Source organism: Chaetura pelagica, unplaced genomic scaffold, assembly GCF_000747805.2.
Source record: "Chaetura pelagica isolate M959 unplaced genomic scaffold, ChaPel_1.0 scaffold269, whole genome shotgun sequence".
NCBI lineage: Eukaryota > Metazoa > Chordata > Aves > Apodiformes > Apodidae > Chaetura > Chaetura pelagica.
In genome coordinates this window covers 920283-941426 of record NW_009954705.1, presented here as the reverse complement: position 1 = coordinate 941426, position 21144 = coordinate 920283, and the positions used below count along the sequence as shown (strand labels likewise).

The following is a 21144-nucleotide window of genomic DNA, read 5'->3' as shown; positions in this document are numbered from 1 at the left end:
TACAGATCACAAATTTAAAAAGAACAGTGTGGGAGATCCTTGTATGCTTCTGAGGGAGATTTACACCCACATACCAACGGGTCTGCTTTCTTTTTCTGTACTACTATGAAGAACACATTCAATGGAAGAATCACAGTTGATCTTTCCTTGTGTAACATTAAAGTAGTCACAGCAGCAACAAAGTAATTTCAAGTTAAGCTGCACCTCGACTTCAGCTTTCCCTGGGAGGAAAAAGCTTTCAAAAAATGAGTCTTGTCCCAAATGTGACCCAGGTGTTATGCACTTTTGCTTTGTTTTTTCTGGCTTTCATCAGTGAGACATTGCATGGCAGAGGAGACTGTCACTGCTTGGACAGTAAATAATGTTCTTGTTTTCATCCTGAGGCTTTAAAAAAATAATCTGAAATATAGTTAAAATTGTGGCAATTTTTTTAGTGGCTTTGAGTCTTCACAGATGTTCATAGAGATGTTCTCTCTTTCTTCTAGTGGACTGGTTTTTGTACCAACCTTTCCATTAGTTTTTGAATTGCATTTTGCTCTCCCAATTAACATGTTAGAAAAAGCAGATCTAAAACACTCTGTGGAACCTTGTTGGTTTTGTGGGGTGTGTGGTTGTGGTTTTGGGTTTTTTGTTGTTTTTTGGGTAGGTGGGTTGTGTTGTTCCCCCTCCTCCCGAGTGGATGGTTGGACTAGATGATATTAGAGGTCTTTTCCAACCATGATTACTCTCTGACTTTGTGGTGCCTGTATTGTTCCTTCCATCATTCTTCCTTCTCTTTTAAATTTAGGGCGGGCCTAAGATCCACCGCTGGCAACTGTTATGTTGTGGCATCTGCAACAACAGTTGCAGCTGAGGGGCTGAGGTGCTTCCCTATTTTCTATTTCAAATTTTCAAAGCAACATACCATGGAAACTGCAGCATTTGATGCACTGTGTGGAAATAAATTATGTTGATCCAGCTTAATAGTTCAATACATTAATGTTTCAAACCAGTAGTATATAGTTGCAGAACTGTTCACCTTCCCAGGCTGTTAGTTCAGACTGTCTCAGCTCCAAAAAATAGTGTTAAATGAGACCCTGGTGAGAGAAGTGCTGTCAGTAGGAGTGGCTCTGACAGACTGATATGTTCTCACATGTGCCCTTGAACAGGTGACGTGCTGCTGAACATCAATGGCATTGACTTGACTAACCTAAGTCACAGCGAGGCAGTGGCCATGCTGAAAGCAAGTGCTGTCTCTTCGGTGGTCGCCCTGAAAGCCCTGGAAGTCCAGATTGTAGAAGAACAGCCCCAGGCTAATGAAGAGCAATTGAGTACCATCAGTGAAAATGAGTATGATGCCAGCTGGTCACCATCATGGGTCATGTGGCTAGGACTTCCAAGGTATGGAATTGATTGATAAAGTAATTAGCTAACAGTTTTAAGCTAAGCCCAAGAGAGAGACAAAAGCAGGAACTTTATTAGTTGCAGCACATCTGCCCTCATTTCTGCCTGCCCGATGATCTCCATTCTATTCAGTTGTCAGTGTACTTGCCCAGTGGACTGTGAACAGGAGCAATGTCTCCTTAGGAAACTGGAAGATGAATAGACTAGTTTATCCCTTCACAAACTGTAGTAACTACCCACATGGATTCTTCTCATTGAAAACAAGTCATCTTTTCTATTGCTTAAGCATATCGTAACTTCCAGTAGAATATCCAAAGCCAAATGTGTTATTAATAGAAACAAGAAGTATTTGCCTATGTGTCTGTTTTGCTAGTCTGCTACCTAAATTTACAAGGCCAAATATATAATTTTAGTATGTTGAATCAGACTTGCCATTCTGACAGACTCTGGACATGGGTCTCATGCACACGTATCAACCTGTAGTTGCAAATCCTCATGGGGTTTTTTTTTGTTGTTGTTTTTTAGAAGTGCCCACTACTATCTCTGCCAAACACAAAAACTGTTCAAGATTTGCAGTGAGCTTCCTCTTCTTGGTTAACCTACAGCCTGCTGCACATCACCATGTTTCATTTTTACTCTCCTGTTTTTCACTTTCCTCTGGCTGCAGCTATAAACTCATTCTGGCATTACTTGTTAGCAAGAACAGCTCCCACTACAGCAAATAGTGTTATTAACTTAAGTCAGGGCATTCAGGTTAATTCCTCTCCCTCTGATAGAGTTACCAGGCTCAGGTCAGTAGTTCAAGCATAAAACCACAAGAACAACCAGGCAGATTGTCAGCAGAATGGCAGTTACAGGCAACAGACCTATGGGTTGACCCTCCAAAGATTTCACACTTTTTCATTTAATATTTCTGAGTTTTACTCTCAGTTAATTTGTCTTACATTCAAGTATTAATGAGTTACCTAATCACAATAAACAGCTCTCAGTTTTTGTAAATGAACTGGCTTTTCATGCTTCAGCAGTCATTTAATCCTTATATGCTACAGATGCCCACACATGACTCCTAAAGTTATGCTGCTGTTCTTCAAAGGGGTGTTGCACATCAGCAAAGAATTAGGCATCTTTTTAACCCAAAAGTTAAGTTGTGGGTTTCTTGGGTTTTTTTTAATTACAGTTATTGCCAACTTCATTGGCAAGAATTAATTTTCAGTGGGGGAGATGACATGTACCAGTACAGTTACTGAAGCATGATCTGGATTTTTTACATTCTTTGTAATGAATTTGGTTAATCATTTCTGTTTTCATTACTGGTGATGCATCATATCAGAGGTAGAGAAGGTTATGCATGGATTTTTAGATCTTTACTTAAAGTGGAAAAAGCATAAACTGGCTGGGGGTGGAAGAGAAACACACTACATTTTTTACGTGCAAACTAGACATATTGGGTATCCGTTTTCCACCCACATTCTTGCCACCCGTGAAATCCCTAAAATGCCATTCTATTACTGTCAGTTTGCAGAGTTAACTGTGGCTAAGTAATTATTCTAGCACTGCCTTATTTCTTTTAAAACACTTCTCTGTCTCTGGATTGTGGGAGGTTTTTTTGGTAATTGGTTTGAATATTGCGAAATTGCTGTGGGAGCAGAAGTCTAATCACCATCCCTCCCCTTCTCTTCCATGCTTAGCGTGGTGGTAATGATGAGACAGCAAGTGTTGTGCCTACTATAAAAATATCTATATGTGGTGTACACAGCTTTTTTCTCTTGCTATCCTGTGCTTCCATTCCACAGCTGCCTACATAGCTGCCACGACGTTGTGCTACGGCGGAGCAATTTAGGGAGCTGGGGTTTCAGCATTGTTGGTGGCTATGAGGAGAACCACACCAACCAGCCTTTCTTCATTAAAACAATTGTTCTTGGAACTCCTGCATACTTTGATGGAAGATTAAAGTAAGCTAAAATAACAGTAGTATTAATAATAATAATAATCACTTTTAAATAGTTACATGCTGGTGCAACTAATTGCTTAATGAAACGCATTGCAGCATCTTGTGCTGGGGGCATCATGCAGCCCAGTAGTGCTTTGCTGCCCCAACCAGTGTGATGGATTCCCTAGGCACCCCTGCCATCTCCTGTCCTCCTCCCCAGCTGCAGTGCTGGTGTCACCTACTGTCTCCATCTCCCTCTTTCAAGAGACACTGCAAAATCTATGTGTAGAGCTGGCTAGTTCACAACGTATTTGTCTTCCTAGAGAACCACTAAGAAATTAGGACCTACTTGTGTGAAGTGGGGAAAACTGCTTTATCCTTTCATATAGTCTTCTGAAGTCACTGCTGGAAACTCTGGCACTGAAGATGGGTGCTGCTGCTTTAATGGAAGGACAGGAAAACAGATGAAAACAGATAATGCCTGATCAGACATTGGAATGGACTGCCCAGGGAAGTGGTGGAGTCACCATCCCTGCAAATGTTTAAGGAAGGACTGGATGTGGCACTTAGTGCCATGGTCTAGCTGATGAGGTGCTGTTAGGTCATAGGTTGCACTTGATGATCTCAGAGGTCTTTTCCAGCCTCAATAATTCTGTGTTTCCCTAGGCACCCCTGCCATCTCCTGTCCTCCTCCCCAGCTGCAGTGCTGGTGTCACCTACTGTCTCCATCTCCCTCTTTCTTTAGGTCAAGAGACACTGCAAAATCTATGTGTAGAGCTGGCTAGTTCACAACGTATTTGTCTTCCTAGAGAACCACTAAGAAATTAGGACCTACTTGTGTGAAGTGGGGAAAACTGCTTTATCCTTTCATATAGTCTTCTGAAGTCACTGCTGGAAACTCTGGCACTGAAGATGGGTGCTGCTGCTTTAATGGAAGGACATGAAAACAGATAATGCCTGATCAGACATTGGAATGGACTGCCCAGGGAAGTGGTGGAGTCACCATCCCTGGAAATGTTTAAGGAAGGACTGGATGTGGCACTTAGTGCCATGGTCTAGCTGATGAGGTGCTGTTAGGTCATAGGTTGCACTTGATGATCTCAGAGGTCTTTTCCAGCCTCAATAATTCTGTGATTCTGTGAAAAAGATCTCTGAAAAGGTTGTTAACAAAGGGAGTCCCTGTACCAGTGCCCTGAGAGTCATTAGCTGGCAGGAAAGGCACTGGTAAATGAGGTGAGTTCAGCAGAGGTCCTTGAAATGGTGGGAGCTGGAGCACTTGCCCTACTAGATGAGGGCTTCAGTGTCAGGTAACATCCCCTTCCAGTACCTGCTAGCAGATTATCAAGGAGACAGAGCCTGGGCTTTTTACAATTGTGCACAGCAAAAGGATGAGAGACAACAGGCACAAGTTGAGTGAAAGAGGTTGAGGCTGGTTTTAAGGAGAAACTGTTTCCCCATGAGGATCGTCAGGCAGTGGCACAAGGTGCATGGTCTCTGCCCTTGGAGATTTTTAACACCTGACTGGATAAAGCCCTGAGAGACTTAATCAGATCTTGCAGTTGACCTTGCTTTGAGCAGATGGTGGGACTAAAGGTCCCTTCTGACCTTAAAATTTATATGATTCTACTTACATATTATGTTTGGATGCAGCCTCCAGGTCTATTAATGCATATATGCATCTTAGCCTTATGTAGGATTATTTCAGAATTAGGATTTCCAATTCCTATTAAAGGTTCTCTTGTTCATAAACTGTTTTTTTGAAGGTGTCAGTAAATAAAGAATATGTTACCTGAAGTTTTATGCCATGATTTTTACATGTAGATTTACTTAAAAAGTCACTTCAAAAATGTAGTTATGCCTACAGCATTGTAGACATATCGATTACTTGCCAGTAATTGATTTTTCAGTTCAATGACTAAATAAATAAATTAAAAACGTAGCTTGGCTGAACACAAAATTACAGTTTTTTGGACAACTGTGAAATAGTTTGGATTAAATGAAGGATTTCAGTTCAACCTAAAGTAAATAATTTCAGATCTGGGAATTAATAACTGGAAGTCTTTACACAAATGGAAATTTAAACATCATTCCCAAGAAGAGAGAAAAAGTGTGGTTGTTGTCACACTTGCCCTTTTTTAAGGAATGGCAAAGATGTTCTTGTGTGATATTGTAAACTTAGAATATGGACTTATAAATGAGCCATCAACAAGGGAAAACTCCTTAGAACCTGCACCATGAGTTATTGTGCAGCAGGTCTTTTTGAAGTCCTTTTGTTTAAGTTATCTAAATGTTTTGTTAGACTAGAGAGGAAGGAAGAAAAAAACTTCACAGTTCAATAGTTAACACAGTTTTCTGCCTACATTATCTGTCTGGTGTCATTTTATAGACGCTGGAATTATTTCAGCAGAAAGGCTCAGTGAAATGTAGCATTGTGGTTTGGGTGATGGGGTACCTTGATTCAGGCAGATAAATGCTTTTGAATCCACGTTTGACTGGTGTTGGTCATACCACCTCTTCTTCCTCTGCCCTGTGCCAGCCAAGGGCACCAGGAAAGCTCAGGTGAGCATCTTTTTGCCATTCATTTTGGTGCCCCCAGTAGCTGGGGAGATCAGTTTCAGGAAAAGTTCAGCGTCACTTCCCACTACTCTGGGGGATGCCAAATACACACTCAAGTTACCAAGAAGAGATGCTTGGAGATGGAGCATGCTTAATGTAGGAAGAACTTAGGTGCTTTTTTGAAGTTTCTCTTGAGCTTGTTAAAACTGAAATGTAACCCTTTAAGGTCAATTTTCTCAAACAGCACCTTCCCAAGTTTCTATTCCCAGCTTCAAAATAGAGTTGCTACAGCTTCTCAGTTGAACCATCTGCTGAGGGAGGTTTCATGCCAAATGGTTACGTTTGACAAAATCATAAGCCATTGAAAACAAGGTTCTCAGTTGGAATGAGATTGGTAACCATAAGTATCTTTACTTACACCTCCTACAGTAAAGACATATTTGGTGTAAATGTAATGTAATCCACACAAACAGAAATGTTTCTGTCATGCACACATTATCTCATTATCTTCTCTTGACTTCATTAGATCTTTTCAACTCTCTTCTCACATTTCCATACAGGTCACCTCTTAATGCAGAACTGTCTTTATATTAGAATTGAATCCTAGTGATCTGGGAATTCCCAGATGAGTTTCAGTAGTAAAACTGCCTTAAAATTGAACCCTTTGGGGTTTTTTTAGCTACACTTTGAGCCTGATGGAAACCTGTTACCCCAGGGGTGAAGTGCTCTTTGTTGGTATGTACTAGTTACTGCAGAGCAGTAGTCATCATTTGGGTTGTGGTGTTTTTTTTTCTTGTGTTTTTAGGTGTGGTGATATGATTGTTGCTGTAAATGGACTATCTACAGTTGGAATGAGCCATTCTGCACTGGTTCCCATGCTGAAGGAGCAGAGGAACAAAGTGACTTTAACGGTGATTTGCTGGCCTGGAAGCCTCATATAGATTTGTGAATCACTTCAGTTGAAGCAGCTTCTTTTTCTAGATAGCTGGCAAAAAAAGTCTCCTCTTATTTTCCCTATTGATACAGCTGGTTATAAGCAGGGCCAAAACTGCTGTATTTTCTTTTTTTTTTTCTTTTTGATGAGCCTCTCAGAAGTCACTCTGTATGTCTTTCCATCCTGAAATAGCCATTTCTGTTTGCTGTATCCGTTGCTGACGCAAGTGCAAATATACATGAACTCACAGAGAAATTCCCACTCCAATATGGCTGTCATGGAGCTTTCCCCATCAGGCTTGGAGAGTCAGCAGAAGAACTTAGTGGTTCTTTGGGTGTCTCTGCACAGTCCTCAAGTTACGTGTGATATATAAACGTAATAACCATGTGCCCGTTCTTCCCTGCAAAGAGAACGTGCATCAGTATGGCAGTGACACATCTGGCTGCTACTATGAATGAAACTCTTATTTCCAAAGGTACGTCTCTTCGTTTTGTAAGCCTTTCCATTTTTGAGTCAATATTTCAGACCGAGTCAAGAAATCCATCTTACTCCTCAGAAGTTACTTGATCCCCAAAATTTTTCTTGCAGGGCATCAGAGTTCATAGCAAAGTAGGACAAAAGCCTGATATTACTGGAATTTTTATGAAGTGCAATAACTGGACTCTTTGTTAGGAAACTTTAATACATTTAGAGTTTGTATCCTATAATGACAAGAAATATGGAGATAATTACTGTTGCAAGGCTGGCAAGAATACACGTGCCCGAGGTCGCCTTTGAGTGAATGACTTGCAGTATTAGATTTGAGTTTACAAATGAATGTTTTGCTATGTCGGAGAATTTTGATGAACATTTTTACAAAAATCATTTTTACTGTTTCTATTGTAGTTGTCAGCTCTCTTTACTCATGTATGGAATCAATAATTTAACTTATACTTTCTAAATGAGAGCATTATTTCCAGGAGAAAAAATAAGCAAGCTATTAAGAAAACATAGATTATGGTTTACAGGTATGCAGGCTGGAAGGAAAGCTCCTTGAATTCAAGTCCAACTGCAAAGTAAGCTGCAAAGTTCACTCTTACTCTGTCATCTCCTGACAAATGTGCAAATGCCTTGATACCAAATGCTGAAACCATCTCCTGTATTTCAGGATATTTTTCCTTTAGAGAGCACCTGCTATTAAGTTGTCAGTAAGAGTAATACTATTTATCTTGGATTGTATTTAGTATTTTTACAAATGAACCTGTAACTTCTAGACTTTGCCTTTCCATTATACCTGCAGGCTAAGCACCCATTTGTTTATGAAAAGCAGGCTGGAGTGCACAAAGAAATGTGCTGACCTGGAGCAAACCCTGAGTGTAGTCAGTGTTCTGCATATTTGAAAAAGAGCTTCATTTATAAACCAGGTTCCCAACCTGAACTGATTTTATGAATGACCTCTGTATTGTATTATTCATTATCAGAGAATGTATTTGAGAATCACAGCAAATTTCAATTGTGAAGCATGAATTTTGTTTTCAAACCAAACCGATGTAATATCAGGGCCTATTATCGCATGTCATTAACTCCAGTAGCTTTGTTTTCAAAAGAAATAAAGTTCTCTTTTGCAAAAAAAAGTTAAAATCTTATATGAATGGAGTGATTTTATTCCTCTCTGTAAGGTATGCTGTCAATTTAATTTCATAATATTAAAATACAAAAGAAGGTCCTCTACAGTATATTACTGTACTGAGGATCTTTCTGAAGCAAACACCAAACTTTTTTGATACTCTGATTTGAGAACAAGTTTCCTCCCATCCCCAGATGATGTTTAACTCTCTACTTTGCTCTTAATGCAGGTTTTTTTCTAAAGTACACCTTTGAGTAGACTTTAGGGATGATTTTGACATACGTACTAGACTTAGTGTTTTTTAATTATTATTTTTAAAGTTACAATTTTCATTCAAAAGTCTGCAGAAATCAGAACTTTAGGCTTCCTTGTTTTTTTTTTTTCTTTTATATGTGTGTAACAAAAGAGTGAGTTAGCTTAAACTGTGTGGTTTTGTGTGCTGTAGCTTTTGATCAGAAAGTCTAGCGAGAAAAGCGTTCTGAATTATTTCCCTTCCTGAATATTTTTTTCCTCTTTATCTTGTAGCTGCGTAGTTGGGTTTGGTTTTCTGTGCCTTCTGTTTTAAATTATTTCAAGATATTTTTTCCAGATATTGCTATCTAATTGTATGGTATTCATAAAAGATGAATGAAAATAAAAGTTCATTCTACTTGTTGTGATAACTCGAAGTATTGTCTCGCTCTTTACAACAGCTTATGGGTGGCTCAGTGCAGACTCAGTTTAAAGATACTTCTTTTCTGCTGTGATTTGTCATAAATTGCAGTTAGTGAATGTACCAAGAGTCTGAGGGCATGCTCATCTAGCCAGGAAAATGTACCAGCTATTTAACCAGTAATTCCAGTGTTGAAAATTCCTTCAAAAGAGGAGGTAAGGTCTGTGCTTTGTGGAACTTTGCCGCAAGCAGTGTTTCCTCTTTCCTCTACACCAGCTGGTACCAATCAGCTGGAAGATGTTTTCACAGCATAGATTTGATGCAAGGGGACAGTCTTGCTGGAAACATCAGCTCTACAGCTGAAACTTGAGCCTCCTGGTAATCAGTCCCCATCTCCTGTGGGCAAGCATGCTCTCTCTTCAGCTGTTTGCGAAGCTGGAGTGAGTCTAAAAGCAGTTTCTTAATCATTTACAGTAAAGTTACCCAGAACCTGGCTACTTATTCCTTGCAGGAGTTAGTGGGTTAGGAACAGACAAGTTCCTTTAAAAGAAAAAACATTTCTGTGTGCAGAAACACAGAAGAAAGCTGCCATGTCTAGCAGTAGGTTGTTAGCTCTTGTACTTCTTGTAAGGGGACTGACCATCAGTTTTGATTTATAGACAGATTAATGAATTCACTGTTGCAGCTGAAGGTGCATAGAGCTGTTGTGTGAGGTGATGGGACCTAGTCAACTGTGTGCTGGAACTTTGTGGGAGGAACACCTTCCTCAAACAATCCTGTGGTCCCCCATGAAAAACATAAAACAGTTTCTTCTGCTTCATGGCATGCTAATGAAGCAAAATCTGAAGACATTTCATTTGCTGATCTAAATTTCTATTTAGAGTCTGTTACAACTGAGGGGGAAATTCAACAATGCAGAAAAGAATAGTTCTTTTATTTGCAAATTCCCTATTAGATTTGGGCATATATAATGCAAATGTAAGCCTTGTTCTCAGATATAGTGAGACACAGATAATACTGGATGCCCCTTTTAGTTAAAAAATGTAACCATTTACTTGTGGTGCAGTTTTAATAGATCATGAAGGTTTTTTAATAAACTAAGGTATGAGGTTCTGGTGAGTTGAAAGAATGAATATGTCAGGCAGGGAAGCAATGGTGGCAAACACAGAGTCAAAACCAGACATGTTGGATGACACACAACCCAAGAAGATAATGAAACACCCAGGAAGGACAGCGAACATCCTCATCCCAGTTGTCTCAGGCAACTTCTAGGTAAGCTTACTTGGCTAAAAAGATCTCCCCCAACACAGAATAAAAGGAGAGACAGAAAATGATTTGCAGTGGCCTCACCACACCTGACATAAATCTGTCTAGCTAGTGAAGAACAATTCTTAGATGACTTGTTGCCCAGAGGATGGAGAAGTCATTAGGCTTTTTGTTCCTGGAACAATTGAAGTGATGTTATATGGGTAGGAAAGCTTAATTCAACCTAAATGGTGTTCATAGAATGGTTTGGGTTGGAAGGGACATCTAGTCCCTTAATGATCAACTAGTTCCAGCCCCCCTGCATGGGCAGGGACACCTCCCACTAGACCAGGTTGCTCAGAGCCCCATCCAGCCTGGTCTTGAACACCTCCAGGGAGAGGGCACCCACAACTTCCCTGGGCAACCTGTTCCAGGGTCTCGCCACCCTCACAGGAAATAATTTCCTATTAATATCTAATCTAAATCCCTTCTCTTTCAGCTTAAAACTGTTACCCTTTGTCATATCACTACATGCCCTTGTGAAAAGTTCCTCTCCAGCTTCCTTGTAAGTTCATGTCCTTTTTGTTATCACATAGATGAGTCCCCTGAATATTAGTAGTGCAATATGGATGCAATGTCTGTGTCAATGATGCATTGCAATTGATGTCATGGTGATGAGCTTCCTTCTGTGGAGTGATGCAGAAAACTTCAGACAACTCAGAAATCAGCAAGGTCTGAGAGTCCCATCAAAGGTGTGCAGCCTTCTTGGCATCAGCTGTGCCTGAAGCTGTTTTAGAAGGAGAAGGAATGTGTTTGGGGTTGGGGGTTGTTTTTCTTGTTTAACTGTGCTGGTGGAGGCTGGCTGGAGGAATCTGTGGGCTGCAAGCACAGCCAAGCAGACACCACACACTCCTCATTGGGAAAAGCCAAGAAGGCTTTCCTCCAAAGAAGGAATGAGAGCCAACTGTTTCCATTGCATGAGGGGGAGGAACTGGGCAAGAGATGAAGGGGAAAGCCTCTTCTGTGACTTCTAGGGGCAAATATTGCATCTAGGAGGGACTGTACCTCTTCACTCTCGTTCACAAGTAGTAGTAGCTACCTTAAGCACCTCAGCTCCCCTCCCAGGTCTTTCCTACCCTGCCTTAGCTACAGCAACCAGCAGTGGAGACCATGGCTGAGGTTTAGAGAGCAGAGGCAGTGTCAGCAAAGCCCCTTTGCAGCCCACAGCAGCCTGGCAGGATGGTGGGTGCCAGCTTCTGCTATGCCAGAGGCAGGGGTGATGGTCTCAGTGGTGGCTTCCTCTCGGGCATCTTGCAATCCATAGGCTTGATCCACAGCACAGAGAATAACTTGTGCTGTGTGAGGGGTTCATCCAACAGCTCTGCTTTGCCCCCAAAGCAAAAAAAAAGTCTGGTGGTGCAAAACCACCACTGTTTCAGCCGCTGTGTTTGGTCCTCCACAGCTCTCCTGCCATACTGGTGTTGGTAATCACTAGCAGAGCAGCTGAAGGAGAGGAGGTAAGTTTTACTAAAAACAGAGCTCTTTCTTCCATTTTTTTCCTGTTAGTAGACTATTGCATTCTCTGCAGCACATTTTCTGTCTGGTCCCTTCAGGTTGATAATAAATTGTGACATGAGCACTAAATGGCAATGAAAATTGGAAGTGGATGTGTTCTCTTACATTAACTAGTTTACCACTAGACTGGACAAGATGCATCATGTAAGGGAGATGGTATCACAGGCAGTGAGAGAATTTAATTAGGATTATTAATTTAATGCTATGACAGGGTTTAGATGTAGCCATGACATTAGCTACTTGTAGTGCCTTCATTGCTTAGCAACCTCGGCACTGGGCAGCAAGACCCAAAACACCTTTTTCCTGCTCCCAGAGCAGGGTGATGTGGAACCAAAATCAGCCTCATGCTGAGCCTGGGCATCAGACCAGTTCACCAAGGCCTTTCTCAGTGAGCAGCTCCACTACAGCTAAATGGAGCTGAGTTTGCAGTTTGGACCCTGCTTTGTACAGTAACAAATGAAATATGCAATTAAGGAACCCATTTGGTATTTGTTTCCATCTGGGACAATCCAAAGTGCTGGTGGCTTTGCTCCCGGATTTTGCTATAAAGCGATTGCAGAAAGCTACTGAAGAGAAGCATTTTAATCAGATTAGAATAGATAAAGAGTGTAACCCTGCAGTTATACAATTGAGCTTTCTAATCATATTAAACTTTAATACAGGCATCAGTGCCATATTGGAACAACAATCACAAAAAGCTACAAGCATAAGTATTACAGATTCTTAAACATATTACAAAATGTCATCCACTAAAGTTAAAAATGTTCCTGTGTTTGGGGAAATATGCCAGCTGAAAAAAAAAAACAACAAACCAGCACCCAGGAGCCTGAAGTCCTGACTACATGTGCAGATTAACTGCAGCATAGCAGAGACAGGGCTTGACCTTTTTGCTTCTTACATTCTGATTAATTAAATTGCTTCCCAAACAGCTACTTCTGCCACCACTCTTACCCACCTTAGTCCTCATCCACTGAGGTGCTAAGTACACTTAACTCTTTTTGCAGTCAATTAAAGGGTCTCTCGTTGTGGGACACAGCAAGAAGTGGTAAAGCATCTCTACTGGTAAAGCAGCCCTGGAAAGAAACAACTTCATCTCTGTCAAACCTCTGCTGTTGCAGCCACCACTCAGCATCCATCAGTGCTTAAAGCAGGAGAGGACTGGAGACAAAAGCCAAAGGAAAGGGGCTAGTCATGTAGGTCAGATGCTTGATTCACGTGGGTCCATCTTCTGGCATCTGTGTGTTTCCACCAGTCTGAGTTTCCTCCATGATTCAAGTTTGTGAATACAAAGGACCCTACTTGGAATGGTGGCCCTGAGCTGAAGTTGTGCCCATGGCTGCTGGTGCTGCCCACACTCCTCAGGCTGCGGCAGCCTGGAATCTCAGCAGGTGCTCACAGCCCTCCCTCCTGCAGTGACATGGCCAAGCAATAGTTCAAACCCCAAAGTTTTCCTTTCTTCTCTCCAGCTGGTGTTTCCTCTTCCCACAGGCAGGCTGGAGGAGCTATGCCATTTGGTTTGTTTTAATGGATTCAAGGTAGCAAAAAGACTTAGACGGTCCCCCTGGCTGGCAGTGTGTGGCACAGGGTGATGTCCTGGAGGCAGCTGGGCAGGAGCCACCACACTCCTGCAGCCTTCATCCAAGGGCCCTGCCTCAGCTCTCCAGCTGTGATGGCTTCTCCTGTGCCCTTGGGGTGAAATTTTATTCTCCTGAATATTCTGCACCTCACAGTCTTTCTCATCCTTAAACTAAAGAGTATTTACCCATAGATTTTTCTTCCCAAGGTTTGCATAATTTTTTATGACTTGTATTGCTTGGTCCCTGTCCCACTGTCATGCTCAGCCACTTCCCTTTAAGTGCTGCTTTTTCCAAGACATCTTCCAGCCCACCAATGCATCCTCCAAGCTCACAGTCTCTGCATTGTCCTCTGAGAAGCAGCTCAGGGAGGCCTAAGGGGTGTTTTGGGCTTTCCATCACTGCCAGAACCATTGGCACTGGGGGTGCAGCCGTGGAGCAGCTGCCAGGTTTGCTGCTCCCCACCACATGAGAAGTATCCCAGCTGGGTCCCAGAGAGGCCCCCCCACTTTCAGCACCCACCCCACACACCAGTGGTCCCCAGGGTGGTGGGAGGGGACCACTCTGTATCAGCCTGGAAGGTTTGCCTCTTTGTGTTTCTTTGTGATTGACACCCTGGTAATTATGCACCTTATGAAGATATGCGAGGTAATCATACCCTTCTAAAAATGCCTTGGATTAAAAGCTTTTCCTGGGTCTTTAGGTGATGGGCCTGCAATTACAGAAAATGAACTGAATTTTAGCTTTCCATTGAAATTAATAACAGTGGTTCTCCAGTTGACTCCATGAGTAGTTAATGGAACAAACTAGATGCTTCACTACAATATGGGTTTTAAAGCTATTTGAGAGACATTCTGTGTTTCAAATAGGAAAATAATTCACACAATGCAAATCCATTTTGTTCACATCTTTGTGAAATAATGGCTCTGTGTAGCTTTGAGATGTAACTGTTTATCAATAATGAGTTCAATATGCTCTTCCATCCCTCACTGCACTTGAGGGGGGGGAATGACCTGCAGAGAACTTTGGAAAAAGAAAAACAAGCCAAGGAACTAATTATGCAGAAATGAACTTCAGCCTGGCTGGAGCTGCATGAATGAGTTTTACCATAAACCTTGAAAAACAGATTTGTGTGAATTCATGCAGGGGCAGAACAGCAAATATCCTGAAACTTGTTGAATTGCAGTTACCCCATCTCCAACTGAGCTCAGTTAATCTCAGTTGGCAGATTTTGGAGTGCTGCTGGTGGGTTGCAACTGATCTTGGGGAGAGTGCAGCCAGCTCCCCTCCTACATCTCAGTTAACCTGTCCCATAGGTTATGTGAGAGATATGTGATATATCTCACATATTTTCTGCTGCACCTGCCTCCTTTCACAGCTCCCTGCCTGCTGAGCAGGGGTGCCTCAAACACATCACTCTATGAATGAGTGGAGAAATGAGTGGCCTTTCCTTGTCTGGTGCCTTTTACATATGAACTGGGCTGAGGATGGACCAGGATCCAGCTCTGTACCTCCCACAGTGAAACCAGTCCCACTGCTCCTCTACACAAGGGATACCAGAGGTCCAGAGCTGTGGAAATAACCACCAGGAGCAACCACAGCTCCCCATGCAGCAGGTGTACCACAGGGTACACCTCTCCCCCATCAGCACCTGTGTGCCACCAGCCCTGCCCCTCCCACAGTGCCACAGCTCATCCAAGAAACACCTTTGGTCCCCAGTCAGCAAGTTCACTCCGGTAACAGCCATGAGTTCAGCCTGTTCAGTCAATGTTAGCCTCCCATCACCGGGAAGGTTTTCCTGGCACTGGCCTTTGCACAGGCAGATGCTGAACTGGGTGGTCCCCATCAGCTTGTGATGCACCCACTGCTTTTCAGCACCTTCCACAGTGTTCTCCAAAGCCTGTGACCCTGTTCCTTGTTTCTCTATGGGCAGCATTTCAGCATCCATATTTTTACCTTCTATCCAGTGAATGCCTTTGCACTGAGGAGCTGAAGCACAGCAGGTGCTGAGTGCCACCAGCAGCCTGGCCCAAGGCTGGCTCCCTGGTCCTCGTTCATTTAGCAAGGCAGGAAAAGCCCCAAGCACACCTGCCTCCTGCCCAAGAAGTCCTCTCCTCAGGCTGTTCCCCTGGGGTGCTGGGTCAGTCCTCACTCCCACGTGCTGTGTCCTGGGGAGGGATTCATGTGTCAGTGTTACCAGCTGTACTGCCTTTCCCCTGGATGACAGCATCATCTGTGCATGGTTTAGTACTTTCTCTACCATCAGTTCTGTTTTCGGAGTGTATCACTCAGCTGTCCAGAGCCACCTGAACTGTAATCTAAAGAAACCATATTTCACAAGGAACTTCTTGAGTGAAACACTTCATCTGTTTTTGCCTATCCAAAAGCATCTGACAGAAATCTAGTGACAAATACAATCACAGAATGGTTGGTTTGGAAGGGACCTTAAAAATCACCTAGTTCCAACCACCCTGCCATGGGCAGGGACACCTCCTGCTGGATCAGGTGGCTCAAAGCTCCATCCAACCTGACCTTGGACACTTTCAGGATGAGGCATCCACAGCTTCCTCAGGCAACCTGTTCCCCACCAACCTCACAGGAAAAAAATTATTCCTAATACGTAACCTAAATCTACCCTTTTTTAACTTAAAACTGTTCCCTCCTTGTCCTATGACTGTGAGCACTTGTAAACAGGCCCTTCCCAGCTTTCCTGCAGGGCCCCTTCAGATATTGAAAGGCTTCTATAAGGTCTCCCTGGAGTCTTCTCTTCTCCAGGGTGAACAGCCCCAACTCTCTCAGCCTGTCTCATCAAAAACAGAAAAATACTTGTCATCCCCTCAGACTCCTGGGACTCAGTCATAGGATAATACTCCCTCAGTCAACGGCCATGTGTGTAACCCTGTGCTGCAGGAGGCTCCTCAGGTATCCTCTCAAAGGTTGAATGGCACCAATTTCCAACAACATGCTCTAACACCCTGACCTAGGACCAGAGCTTCTTGCAACAGCAGCATTTACACAAGGATGGGTTTGAAAGCATCCTGCTTCCCAGCCAGATTGGGAGGTCAGGAACGAGGGTGTATAATCAATCAAAACCCAGGACAGGGAAATTTCACATAATTTTCTTGCATGTTTTATAGTTAATATGCTATTATTATCTATATATTATAATTACCCATATAATTAACTATAACAGCCTATATGTTATAGGTAACAAATTATAATTACCTAAACGTGGCCCAGCATGGATAACATTGGATTTCCTGTGGTTGTTCTCCTTCCAGACTCGCAGCTCCTCAAGGCATGGCTCTGCTTCCTTACACTGCTGTAAATCAGTTTGCTTTCTTCTCTCCTAATTCACCTTCTCTTCACCTTTTATACCATCTATACTGTTCCCAAAGTACCAAGACCCAGGAAGGACTGACCCCACCACCCTAGACCAAGCTGGCTGCTGCAAGCTCCAGCCAGGAGAGGTGGTTCAACCCCAGGATAAGCTTTGAAGGCATCCAGCAGCTACTCTTCTCTCTGCACTGACTTGGTTTTATTTCTGTCTCATTATTTTTGTTTGGGATTTTCTCAGAAGTGGAGTCCATCAAGAAGCACTGCAGAAACATCGTTTGGCAGGCAGCTGCTGCTGCATGCCCAGCCTGCCCGAGGGAGGGAAAAACTTGACCCAATCCCACAAAGCCTATTAAGTTCATCTGCTTTTAGAAAACCCTTTGTTTTTTTTCTGGACTTGGTTGATTCTATTAGCAACTATATCCAGGTCTTTGCATGTGTTGCGGTCTCATGGGTTACATGACCATGTCATGCATGGATTATTGGCAAGAGGCATCTGCAAGTGGCTTGATTTTGCCTTAATTTGTGCTGTGTCAACACAAGAAGCCACAGCTCCTCAGCTTTTGCTGGTGAGCATGGCGGGAGCATTCATGTTATCTGTTTGTTGAAATACACCAAAATCAAAGTCTTGCTCCCTAAACAAACTCTGTGCAGAGCCCCAGAGCAAATCAACCTTTATACACGTGTGTCAAAGCCCTGCCAGAGGAGGTTTAGTGGCAATGCCAACAGCTCCCTCCTCAGAGCCACTCTGACAACTGGCCTGGCCACCACCTGATGCTCGTAGGGGTCACTAAGTGCCACAGGCAGGCAGGGTCTTCCTGGGCACCCACCACAGGGACTCCGGGTAAAGTTAACCAGAGTGAATGAGATGTGAGGCTTGCAGCTCATTCTTCAGTTTTTATTTTACAAATGAACCACCAGACTAACATCTCCCTTGGATCAGAGTAAACGCTCCATCGGTCATGCCCTTCAGATGCTCTCACAGTCTCCTATTCACAGAGAAGAGTAAGGATCTCCTCACCTGGGCTTGAGAATGTTTTTTTAACCAACTGTATTGATTGTGATGCTAATGTGAAAACCCTGCTGACTTCTTCACAAGGATGGAAGGCTGAGAACAGATGCAAATTTCCTCTTTGTTTAGCATGATTTTCCCTTGTCAAACAGATAAAAGCTAACCAGGGAGCAGGGAGCAAACTTGGCATGTTGTGACAGACACTTGAAAACAACAGGTGAAATGTGCCATTTCCAGCTTCAGCCAGGTGTGTCTGCTGTTGTTTGGTGAGTATTTGGAAGCTTTAAATATCAGCTATTTTAATTGTAAATGCTCAGTTGAGTGAATATATTTCCCAGTACAGGATCAGCAACAGACAAAAAGGATTATCTTAAAAGTCAGTGAGCATGGTTACATCCCTAGAATTTAAATATAAGACAAGAACATATTAAAAAAAAACACAAAAAAACCCACAACAACCAATAACAAAAAAACCAACTACAACAGAAAACAAAAACAAAAAAACCAAAACCAACCAAAAAAAAAATACAACCAAAACAAAACCAGACCAACCAACAAGCAAACAAAAAACACATCAGAAAAACAAAACAGAACTATTTAAAACTCATATATAAATAACAGGAAAGCAAAATAGACCTCTGGGGAGACTGCAGGTCAGCTTCAGCTCAGACTTGGAAATAAGCACAAGCCTTGGAAGTCCAGACTTTGCAGTGCATCATTACCTTGTGCTTCCATACCTTGCAGTAGAACATGCCAGTAACTGTGCAGTCTTTGAGCTACCCAAGAGCTTCAGGATGGAGAATTTCACCAGATGGGCATCTCTCCTGCTGATGGTCTGGATGTGAGGCATGAGGAGATAGATGTTCTGCCCAGACACAGATATCCGTCATGTTTATACCTTAAGTTTATACCAGGGAGCTTGGGCTCCCTTTCTTCTTAATTGAGAGAAATTTACACTTTTTGGTGCTGTTCATCTCATCCTTATGTGCAGTTGTTGAAAATAAATCAGATTACTCACACTGTGGGCAAGGCATTTTTTTTCCCCACTGACTTGAAAGGGGGCAGGCATGAGCAGCCAAGATACCGACTTTCACACAATAGTGTCTAAAGGTGGCTAGATAAATCCTACCTTAGACAGGACTAGGATTTTTCCAATAGGTCAGATATAAAGCCCCTGAGATAATAGAATCATAGAATCCTTTTGGTTGGAAAAGACATATAAAATCATCAAGCCCAAACTAGCACACAGCAAATTCCACTACAAAGCACCACATCTACATGTCTTTTAAATCCCTTCAGGGATGGTGATTCAACCACTTCCCTGGCCACCTGTTCCAGTTCCTGACAAGCCTTCCAGTAAATAAATTTTTCCTGATATCTGTTCTAAATCTCCCTTGGCAGAACTTGAGGCTATTTCCTCTTGTTCTATCACTTTTAACTTGGGAGAAGTCAGTAACCTCCACCTTCTTACAGCCTCCTTTCAGATAGTTTTAGAGAACAATATCTTCTCCTCTCAGACTCCTTTACTCCAGACTAAACAACCCCAGTTCCCTCATCTCCTCTTTGTAAGACTTGTTCTCTAGACCCTTCACCAGCTTCATTGCCCTTCTTTTGACACCCTCCAGCACCCCAACGTCCTTCTTGTGAGGGGCCCAGAGCTGCACACAGTACTGGAGATTGTGGCCGCACCAGTGCTGAGTTCAGGGGAAAGATCACTTCCCTACTCCTGCTGGCCACACTATTACTGATACAAGCCAGGGTGCTGTTGGTCTTCTTGGCCACCTGGGCACACTGCTGGCTCATGTTCACCTGCCTGTCGACAAAAACTCCCAGATCCTTTTCACCCAAGCCACTCTTCCTCAAGTGACAGGTTTTGAGGACAGTTGAGAAAATAAAAGCAATGAAGATTTCAGGTCCCCTTCCGGGATGCAGGTGGCATCAAACAACTTCAAGCACACACAGTAAGACAAAAAAAAATGGGACTCTCAAGGGGATCCCAAAGGGTGAGGTACTCAGAGAGGTCCATGCTGGGGGAGCCATCACCTCAAGCCACCTCCTGCGAGGTACTCCCAGGTTAGAAATTATGCATCTCAGACAAAACCCATCTCCAACCTTGAGGTCTGAGGGTTGCCAGGGAAATAGGACCTCTTTAGGGGTAACCCTGGGTAACTTAGGAATGAGCTGCCCCCCTGCTGGGTCCTTGCTGGCTGCTGCTGTCAGCTGCAGGGAGCTGGGCAGTGATGCCAGCTGGTGTTAGGACACCCACCTTTGGGATCCTGGGTATCACAGAGGGAAAATGCCCATCCAGCTTGTTGGCAGCTCTGGGGAGGGCCACCTGCTTAGTTGGTTGCACAAGCAAGGGTTGGGCCAGCTCTGGAGCCTTTTGTGCCACCTGAATGATGAGAGCACTAGCTGAGGGACCCTCTGTGCACCTAACCCTGTTGAGGGGGTGATATCATCACACCATCACACCCAAGCCATGATGCTGGCATATGGACTTAAAGGGTGGAAACTTACATCAGGCATAAGCAGCAACTGATTTTACAGACAAGTTTAAAATAATGCATTGTTTTGACTATCATTAATTATAGTGTCTCAGAGGTGCATGTTGCCTTATACTTCTAAACTGAAGAAATACCAGCTCCCACCTCAGAGATACCCAAAAACCATCTGGACATAGTCCTGGGCAAACAGTTTGTGGTGGCCTTGCTTTTGCAGGGTCAGGGTTGGACTAAATAAACTCCAGAGGTCCCTGCCAACCTCAACCATTCTGCGATTCTGTAAACACCAAAAAGAATGTAAAAGTAGTATGAAAATTAAGGACATTGCCCATTAAGGTTTCTTTGAGAGACAACTCTGAGATTTTATAAAATGGCAATTTTCAAAATTATTTTCATCACGCAGCAGTGCTTTCTCTTTGAAGTTTCATCAAAAGTACACACTTTGGTGTAAACATTTACATTGACCTGCCAAGATCTACAGCCCACTGAGAGCTTTCCAGCAGGACGGGGGTGTCTGAAGGGTCATCCCCCTCCCACCTGGCTGAACAGGGGTTCACCACCACCACTATTCACAAGCAAGGCATCACCAGGGCTGGATCAAAGGCATCCTCCTCCCAAGAACAAAGCCTCTTTCCCCTCCTGGCCTGCCCCTGCTCCCCCACCACATGGTGGGGACATGGTTGTGATGTCCATAGTCACCCTGTGGCAGGCAGCTTCGTGTCTCTATGCTTCTGCTTGGGTTTTCATACACACTATGTGCACACTGCCCAGGTATGGTAAGTGAAACCTCATCCCCTTTTTCCCCTCCATTGCTCTGCCTCTCTACACCTGGGGGGGGGG

General features: G+C 43.2%; 1 protein-coding gene across 1 annotated transcript in view; it reads left to right on the top strand.

The window, feature by feature from the left end:
• LNX2 (ligand of numb-protein X 2) overlaps window positions 1–7050 on the top strand; it is a 26884-nt gene extending 19834 nt beyond the window's left edge. Inside the window, 3 exon segments of the mRNA XM_010005635.1 lie at window positions 1149–1380; window positions 3177–3335; window positions 6675–7050. Coding sequence (XP_010003937.1) covers window positions 1149–1380; window positions 3177–3335; window positions 6675–6810 — 527 coding nt within the window. The 3' untranslated portion in view covers window positions 6811–7050.
• The last annotated feature ends 14094 nt before the right edge of the window (window positions 7051–21144 follow it).